Raw genomic sequence first — 9,853 nt, forward strand, 5'->3', positions numbered from 1 at the left:
CTGCTGAGAACCAACAGCAGAGCTGGCCATGGCAATGGGAATGGACACAAGTGGAGTTTTAAGGAACTCGGGGCTGGTACAAACCATAGGGCTTGCAACCATCAGATGGAAGGTTGAGGAAGAGGTTGACTCTATTCAATGGGAACACTTAGTTGGATCCCATGGACTGGCTGGCTTTTGCTAAACATTTATTGTGGTTATTATTCACATCCTGCATTGAGCCCTTGTAAATTTTTAAACATTCCTGAGATAAGTGGGGGGAATTATTTCAATCCTTCTTTTATAGATGAGAAAACCAAGACTGGGAGGCTTAGCCCTGACTAGAGAGATGAGAGACCAGTCCAGTCCTCATTACACAGTACAACGAAGCACACAGATAGCTCAACACCATCCTACTAGCATGTTTCTGGCCTGAGCAGAAAAGAGTTCATGGGACTTTACACCATGAGTTATGAGTATGTCGGAAGGTGGTTTTGCTGATAATGTCCATTCCAAAAGCCAATGGAAAGCTAACACAGTGCGCTGAATCATTTTTTTTAAAAAAAAAAGCCCTGGCCGGTGTGGCTCAATTGGTTGAATGTCGTCCCATGCACCAAAAGGTCACAGGCTGCAGGCTCAATCCCCAGTAGGGGGTGTGCAGGAGGCAGCCAATTGATGTTTCTCTCTCCTCTCCCTCCCTCTCTAAAATCAATTTTTAAAATAGATATATTTTTTAAATGGACACACTGAACTCAAGTTTTATACCTTTGGTTGAACTAAATTAAATACCCTATCAGATGTTATTTTTAAACTCAAGTTTTCCCATCATAAAGTTTTGAAAAAGAACAATCTTAAAAGCAGGTAAAGAAATTCACTGACAAAGGTTTAGGTGTTTTAGGACTTTAATGTCCTTCAGGTACTCAACATCAAATACTGACAATGGATAAACAACAGGAGCAAGACTCTCCAGCAAGGACCTTCCAGAACTCACAGCATCACTCTGGTCAAACACAATTAACGAGAATAGTCAAGTGAACAAACGCTAAGGGAGTTTAAGATTTTTTTTTAGTTTCACGGCATAACTGAAAAAATAACCAACCAACCTTCTCTTCCACCTAAATAAAAGTGAATCGGGGAGCTTCTAAATCTTGTGAAGCAGCTTCCAAAGGTAGGAGGGAAGGGAGAAGACACAACTGTTGAAAAAACAATGCACAATGTCAAGGACTCTTAACAAATTCCCAAAGACTCTACATATATCACTAAGAACCACATTATTAGAAATATAAATGCATAGAGATATAAACTATTTGGTATTAAAAACAGACTTTGCTATATAAACGTATGGTATGTCACTTTTATCTCTTTATGAGAGTAACAGTATTAAGATCTCCAATTGGCCCTTTAGCCTAGAACTCCTAAACACTCACCCATGGTCAAGGTTGACCCGATTTAATCCCTGTGGAACCCAGGAGCCCCTACAGCTGCCATTTTGGGAAGGATCAAAATTCAGCACCTGGCAGACCCCACCCACCCTCAATGCTACGTGTTCGTGTGTCTCCAGGAACATTAACTGCACTTTGTGTAAGTAAGTCCACAGGCAAGTCTGAATACTAAGATCTAGCTAGAAAACGTAGCAGCAAAGACAACATAAAAGTGGGATTGTTAGAAAAGCTAAAAGAAGATTTTTTAAATGCTTTCATTTCAAGTCAAAATTAAGGTGTCTGTTACGTCCCACCAGCTTTGAAGAACTGTGCATATTGCGCTGTTTTGTGAGGGGGTTTTGGCGGAGGGGTGGGGAGGGAAGAATCTATAATAAGCATGTTCCTTTGAGAAAACTACCATGGTAAAATTTTTGAAGCCGTTAAGTTACTTTAAATGTGGGACATTGTTCAAGGGTAGAATATAGATTGGTTAGGATGTGTTCACAGCTGATGCATCTCCAAAAATTTCTTCATGAAGGCTGCCAGCTCCTGAGCATCCTCGATCGTGACGGCATTGTACAGAGAGGCCCGGATGCCTCCCACAGACCTAGAAGGACCAAAGGTACGACCATTAACAAGAGCATCTAATTTAGCATCGAGACAAACCCTCTTTCCAATCACCCCCACAGGTGGCTGGGAGCCTCAGACATCTAGTCACTAGAAAATTCTCCCTGATGCAGCGAAGGTCTATTGACTCACACATAACCTAGCTCAACAGGAACAGGGAGCCAGGACCACTGCAGGGTATGCGTCCTGCCTCCCATGTGGTGAGGACGTGTATTTTTCATAGAGCCTGCAAGAATGACTGCTCCATCTGACACTCAGCTGGAGCACCAGTGATCTGCCTACACCGAACGGGGCTGTACCGGCCTCATCAGACATGGGACGGCAACCCCTGTGCTAGAAGATCCAATCATGGCATTTTCAAGGGGAATTTTAACAAAAGTCCTTGGAATATGTGGCTCCTCCATGCTCTCACCAAGGGAATCGTGCTAAGAGCTCTAGAAGTAACAGGAAAAAGAGTTATCCCTGTGACAACTGGTTTTCCCAAGTTACAATAACTGCTACTCAGAGATGGGCAGGCATTTTACTCTGCATTTGAAAAGCTAAACCCATTCTCTGCATTTGATAAGCTAAACCCATTCTCTGCTGGGCTTCTGGACGGGATGCGGGCTTCTGGACTGAATGCAGGCTTCTGGACTGGATGCAGGCTTCTGGACTGGATGCGGGCTTCTGGACTGGATGCAGGCTTCTGGACTGAATGCAGGCTTCTGGACTGGATGCGTACTCACCTGTGTCCTTTCAAGGAGATCATATTGAGCTCAAGGGATTTGTCGAGAAATCTTTTTTCTAAAGCATCGTCTCCTTTGGCGTTGCCAATGCGGAATGGAATATTCATCTTGCTTCTATTCTGGGGCTCCACTGGACACCTGAGAAACATGTTTATTAGTCCAGTGACTTTTCTAAAATGTGCAACTGCCATTAACAAATGAACAGAAAAAAAAATGTTTAAACATTTTCTAGATGCAAACAGCGGATTTAAGGAAAAAGCTGTGCCCAGGACATTTATCATCTACTTAGGGAGACGCCTCTAGCATAAGGAACAGTGACTGAGCATTCTCTTGTATGACTTGTAGCTAATTTCCATGAGCACCCATTGCCTCATCTGAATATTGGAAATAATAACACCTCCATCTCAGACGAGTTGTGACAGTTGAGTGTTACAACATGTATGAAGCTTCCAACACATGGCAGCCACACAGCAAGGCTGCAGAGAAAAAAAATTTGGCACTCATAGTGTTTGAAAGACTTCAAAATATATAATGAGCAGCGGTTTTCTCAAAGCACTTGTCACACTGCATTGTCTCAAGCTGTGTGACCTTGAGCAAGTTACTAACCTCTCTGTTGTACCTCACTTTCCTCATTGAACAGTGGGAAGAGTAATGGAACCTCACATAAGGATGATGTGAGGATTAAGTATATCTGCAGAAAATGTTTGTGGTATATTTTTAAACAGCCACAGATTCTCCGCAGCCCTCCGAGCAAAGGTGGGGTCTAGTTCTTCATACCTTTTAAATCTGGGCTGGCCTGTGACTTGCTTTGACCAAGAGACTGCAACAGAAGCGATGCTGTACAACTTCCAGGCCTCACGGGGCATATGCACCTTCTACACCTGCCCTGCCCTCTTAAAACACTGCTTCCATTAAGTAAGCAGAGCTAGCCTGCTGGAGGTAAGAGGCCCAGCCAACAGCCAGCACCAACTCCCAGACATGTGACTGAGGCCAGTTTTGACCCCTGGCTCCAGGTGAGTCACCAGATGACTTCGGTTGAATAAGCAATCCCAGGTGGGGGCAGCAGAATAACTCCCCAGCTGAGCCCAGCCCCACCGGCTGACCCAAGGAATCACAAGCAAAGAAAATGGTTGTAATTTTAAGCCACTATCTTGGGGTGTTTTGTGATGCAAAAATAGGAAACGGAAACAATTTAGAACAGTTAAATTCAATCAACTCATCTTTTTATTCCCAGCACCTTGCACAGACCGACAGGGCTTGTACAGACTCTCAAAACTGATGAGTGAATTTTTTATTTAGGACTTCAGTTTCTGATTTGGAAAATAAGCAGCCAAAATTATTTTCTACTGACAACCCAAAGTGGCAAATGTCAGAGGAACTGACATACTCCTCTGGAATAAAAGAAAAGTTAAATATGTAATAACCCTCTTTCTCCACTTTCCAATACTTCCTGTCTTACTCTTTTCACTTCTCAGAGTGGGATTCATGAAAATTAGCAAATAAAAGTAGTGTGAGGAAGCCCCCATTAAAGTCACACTCTCCCCTGAGGGTACATCCACAATTCCTGTTAGTTAACAGGAGTCACATGCACACCTAAATGCAGAAAAGACTCAAGGAGGGAAACCAGGTATCTGGTAACAGGCTTTGAGCCTTCAGTTTACCTGCCCACCCCTTCTCACAAAGTGGTAGGTGTCACAGTTGACATTTAAATGAAAAATTCAGTGGATACCCTCTTTTGACATTCTGCTGCCTCAGGCTCCCGCCATGAAGGACCAATTATAAAAAGCATAGCTAATTTAAGGGGGGGGGAGGAGCGGGAAGACCTAAAAGATGGAGGAATGAAGACTCTGTATTTAGGGTTCCCCCACCCAGCTCACCAGCACTTCAATGTCCCAGAGAAAGATGAATGCACCCATTTGCCAAAACTCCTTGGGATATACACATTTCTAAATTCACAAAGAGACAAAATGTGAGAGAAAATCCATCGACTTACACATAAAATCCTTCAGAATTATCAATGATATCATAAATCATCCGCGATTTGATGGAGCTGAGCTTCTCCATGGCTGCTGCACCGCCGTTGTTCTTAATCCACTCCAGGACCAAGCCCATGACATAGATGCTAAAATAAAGATTAAAACAAAAAAAACATGCATTTAGTTCTGGTCTGCAAAAGTGAAAAGACACTCAAGCAAACTGTGAAGTTATACCAAAACAGTCTTTAAGATGTCACTGGTCACTTGGCTCAGAAAGGGATGGCTCCACGCCCCATGAAGGACGGAGGTTCCTTGGAACCAGGGACACAAATCCCACCCCATCTGCTATTTCTGACCCTTGCTTCTCTCTGCTGGACTGGTGGCTTCCTATTTTCAGATGAGCATCCTTCTAATGTTCCCTGGGCTCTTGACCTCATATCTCACAGTTTGACCAACACACGCCTGCCTCTTTCTCCTCACTCCCAATTCAGAGGATCCCAGGGAAGGCTGGGATTGGTCCGTTAGGTCCCCTGCCCAACTATGAGACCAGGGGAGCAAGGACCCTGCTGGATCTGCCTGTTGGCTGGGAAGGTGGAGTTGGGAAGAGCAGGGCAGTTAAAATGTCGCACGTGTCCACCAGAAGTGGGTTGGTCTCCCTGGTCCGGAGGTGACTAATCCTGGGGAATCTGTTAGTAAGTGGCAGCACTGGGTCTAGAGTCAGGACTGTGACTCAGAGCCCATGCTCTTAGCACTAAGCCACACTGCCTCCTGCCTGGTGGAGGGCCCTGGGTCAGCTCTGGAGTGGAAAAGCTGAGCACCTTTTCCTCAAAGAAATATAAAATAAAAGAGCAAATGGTAAAAGCTGTACAGGGAAGTATGTGCAGAGGACTCTGGTAGTTCAGGAAGTGAAGGGTTAACTGGGTGGGCTGGGGCCAGGGGGTCTGAGGGTGCTTGAGGTAGGAACTGAATGTCAGCAAGTGGAGGTAGGGAAGTGTGTCCCCTACTAAGGCTGCCTGTCTGCCACTCCCCTACCTCCACCTGCTGATATTCAGTGTTAGAAGGTTTGCATGAGGACTTGGGCTGGACAGGTAGGGACTGATGTGACATCTGGTGAGGAGTCTAATGCAACCTCTTTCTGAATGGCTTTCTGGGGCCTAGAATTGGGGTGATCTTGCCCTTTCATCTTGTCTGTGTCCCAAATGTTGTGAAGTGCATTAGGGCTTGGGCTGGACAGGTAGGGACTGATGTGACATCCCCCAAAACTGCTCTCTCTCCACCAAGTACAAAAACACACCCGCCACCAAAGCCACCCTCAAGCCCGTTCACCAACAGTACTTTCTGGAGGCCACAGTTCACTTTCACCTGCAGCGCTGTTCTCCCAGGGTCCCCACGCTGCTGTTTTGATAATCACATCCAACACTGCATTAAAGCCCAGCACTGACACACTACCTTCCCAGCGGCTGACCTGCTCAGACTCACTGCCCTCGCTCTCTGGCTAATCCTAATGCAATCTGAGCAGACAGAGTCAGCAGAAAACCCACCCATTTTACGCATAGTCCGGAGACTTGGTGTCTGAAGCCTCGCCAAGAGGCAGAGGGCTGTCCTAGGGATCACATCCCTGCAGTGGAAGGATGTCTGGTCCCTGTGACTCTCCTGTGGCTTCTAGAAGCATTAACTTATGCTTCTACCCCCACGCAACCCAAATCTTCACAATACAGGGCCCTCAAATGCTTACACAGCTTTGCAACTTGGTCTCCATTCTCCCCACTCTCAGTGCAACACTTTCACCTGACTTATACAGTGGGGCCTTGACTTACGAGTTTAATTCGTTCCGAGACCGAGCTCGTTAAGGAGCTCATTAACTCAAATTACGCTATCAACTCAATGCAAAAAATCGGCCGAGAGACAGCTGGTATCTCCAAAAACTCGTTAGTGGGGACACTCGTAAGTCAAGGCCCCACTGTACATCTAAAATGCCACCTGCAAACACAGAGCCCAGGTTTACCACCTAAGACTGCCTGTTAAATGACTCAATAAATCACAGGACATCTGTTCTATGAAATACCACACAGCAATTCAAAGGAAAAAAAGGCAGGCAGGTGAGCGGATATGGCAATGTTCATAGTATTTTGTTGGGTGGGAAAAAAAAGGAATTCTCAGAAAAGTGTGCATAGGAAAGTTCCATTCGTGTAATTATATATACAGCTCTGTATATGTGCATATGCCCAGTTAAGGATCTGTTAGGATACACGGCAAGCAATTATCAGTGGTTACCTCGGCAGGTTCTGATTACTTCAGAAACCTCTGCTAATAGCACGCGTTCCTCTTATAAAAATTTTTAAAGCAATACAAATTATTCTGTGCACCAGGGCTTAGAAAAGCACACCAGAAAAGTCCCCAGAAAACTCTCCCTAGCTCTTCTAAAGATTCGAACTCTGCGGATGAGCTTCTGGAGTTGATGGTGGACAAGGCTGGGCCCATTCTGAGAAGGTGGCCCGAATTAGTGGGGTTCAGTTTGTTTCTTATTAGCTATTCTACCCTCCAGTACAACTAAAACCAATTTGTACTTATGGGTTCAGTTAATCATAGTAAGTAAAAACGTCTACAGAGTTAGAAGAAAAAAAAGTGTAGGCATCTTTTTGCTTTTTCACTAACTGGGCTTCATGTGTTCTTCTAAAGGTTGAAGAGAATGACCAAGTGTTCTTTATTCCACCCCAATTCATCACCCAGGGCTACTGGCAAGAATCTGAAGGCCAGTTACCCAGCACAGTTCAAACAAACTTCCCAGGGCCTGTGGTCATTTGGCTCTGATTTTCTAAGAAAAAAATAAGGCTTCTTTTCAAACTCGGACCTTTTCAAGGACTTTTATGTGACAGAAAGTTCTGAAGTGTTCTGAGTGTCTTATCACCTTACATTCAAAGATTGGGGAGGAAGTTTTGCACAAATCTTCATGTCTCTGTCTAAGGAGTTTGTTCTCACTGGGTGAGCGACGATTTTCTAACATTGAACGTTTAAGCACTGCAAATGAACGCTACATTTTTCAAGTTAGAGATTGAGGGTAACTGCTCAACTATACAGACTTTTACTTTGTTCTCTTCCTCTTCTTTTGGGGTAAAGGAAAGCAAAGCAACCTCCAAGAGCTGTCTTCGGGCAGAATACATTTAAGCCAGTCTCTTTCATCTTCTACCTTTACATGACTCGAATCAAACATTAACTATCCTGCCCCGAGCTGCCCAATTATCACTGTTCTGATCTGTCTGGGGAAAAACATAGCCCCTTCTCTGTCCTTGTCTCTGGCTTAGCAGTCTCCTCAGGTAGGAAAGTGCTGGGAGGTAGTTCCTGCGGCCACCTTTCTGTCCTCCCCACCCCACCTTCTGTCCTCCCCACCCCAGGCGAGGTCAAGGCCTGGGGCCACGGCTGGAGGGGGCCCTATGACAAAGCTCCTGCTCTAGGACTTCCTCTGTATCTCCAGGTTTGATTCCAGACACTTTCACCTCCCATTAGACCAGCGGTTCTCCACCTGTGGGTCGTGACCCCTTTGGGGGTCGAACGACCCTTTCACAGGGGTCGCCTAAGACCATCGGAAAACACATATATAATTACATATTGTTTTTGTGATTAATCACTATGCTTTGATTATGTTCAATTTGTAACAATGAAATTGGGGGTCACCACAACATGAGGAACTGTATTAAAGGGTCGCAGCATTAGGAAGGTTGAGAACCACTGCATTAGACAGACTGGCCCACTTTCTCAGTTCCTGCTGATTCCCTCCTAATAGTAACAAACAGCATATTAACGTATTCACCACATTTTAAAATTTTATTTCACAACATAACTCATGGAGAAGATGCCAGACGACAGCTCCCCTGCTCCTCCAGGCTGTGCTCTGATCAGAACTTGGCCACCTTCAGGCCAATTTCAGGATGGTGCTCTCCCCGTCTCCCTCCACCTCCCACAGCCAGTAGTGGCCCTGAAAGGCTCACCTGGCTGAGAGCCAGGCCCTGACCCCACCTTCTAACAGGTAGAGCTACCTCCTGCCATTGTGGAACCTGGCACCTCAGCCCCTTCTCTAGGAGCCCTGCCCTAGAGGGTCCCCAGTTGTGCCTCCCCACTTAGCACGCCCAGTTCTCACTTCCAGGTTGGCCAGGGAGCACTCTTTTTCCTCTGCCTAGAACCCCAGAGGTGAGCAATAGATTCAGCATCCCCCACCAAACACCACCCCATCCCTAATAGGTATTTTAGAAACACTTTCAACCAGGGGGAAACAGAGTGGGGTTTCCAGGCCACCAGGAGAGCTAGCACCAGAACACCCCCTTCCCTAAGGACCACAGGGGACACAACACGAGGAGCTGCTCTGCCCCACGTGAGCGGGTGGAAAACTGGCAGGGATTCCATCAGAATCCTGGCTTTGAAAACAACTCCTTTCTTCCCTAGGAAAGAAATGTATGGGGGGGGGGGATTTCCTACAGGCAGCATAGTGGGGAGACCTCTAATGAAGTCCCCCTTTTATACACACTCTTTTAAGAAAACTTCCGCCCCTCACAGATGGTATCCTTCAAACACAAACAAACCCACCCTGATGATTCTGCTTGCGAAGAGCACACTGAGGCTCAGGCTCTGGAGCCAGGCTGCCTGGGCTCAAATCCCAGCTATGCCACTTCCTAGAGGTAGGGCCCCGGCTTCTTCACTTGCAAAATGAGAATAATAATAATGAGAGGATCTGCCCTGCCAGAGGTCTCACAGATGGTTGGTAGGAAGATCTCTCAGGAAACTGTTAAATCCCAGGGGTTCCAAAGGTTTTCCCAAACCACCTGAAGCTGGGAGTTAAAAGATTGTGGGCAGTCCTGAGAGGCGTGCAAAGCAGCTAACAGGACCCCTGCAGGTTGGGTGAAAAACCAGGAAGGTGTTTGTCCCAAGCCAGTATGTTTGCTGCCAAGCTTCAAGCTTCCTTCGTGCAGGCCCAGCAGGGAAAGAAAAGCAAGCAGGGGAGGCCCCCCGTTTAAAAGTCCTCCTCCCAATTTGCACTGGTTGTTTGAGATGCAGTCACAGCACTTCACCTGCACAGAGCTTTGGGGTTAATGGTGAACCACCAAGGCTAACAAAATCAAACAAAAACACTACC

At 46.0% G+C, this 9,853-nt stretch overlaps 1 protein-coding gene across 1 annotated transcript in view; it reads right to left on the reverse strand.

Annotated features, from left to right (window-relative positions):
- Positions 1-863: 863 nt before the first annotated feature.
- PSAT1 (phosphoserine aminotransferase 1) overlaps positions 864-9,853 on the reverse strand; it is a 19,011-nt gene continuing 10,021 nt past the window's right edge. The window contains exons 7-9 of the mRNA XM_005868296.2: positions 4,746-4,874; positions 2,753-2,890; positions 864-2,007 (exon numbers count right to left, since the gene is read on the reverse strand). Coding sequence (XP_005868358.1) covers positions 1,902-2,007; positions 2,753-2,890; positions 4,746-4,874 — 373 coding nt within the window. The 3' untranslated portion in view covers positions 864-1,901. The remainder of the gene's footprint in view (positions 2,008-2,752; positions 2,891-4,745; positions 4,875-9,853) is intronic.

This window comes from Myotis brandtii, unplaced genomic scaffold (genome assembly GCF_000412655.1).
Source record: "Myotis brandtii unplaced genomic scaffold, ASM41265v1 scaffold266, whole genome shotgun sequence".
NCBI classification, from domain to species: Eukaryota; Metazoa; Chordata; class Mammalia; order Chiroptera; family Vespertilionidae; genus Myotis; species Myotis brandtii.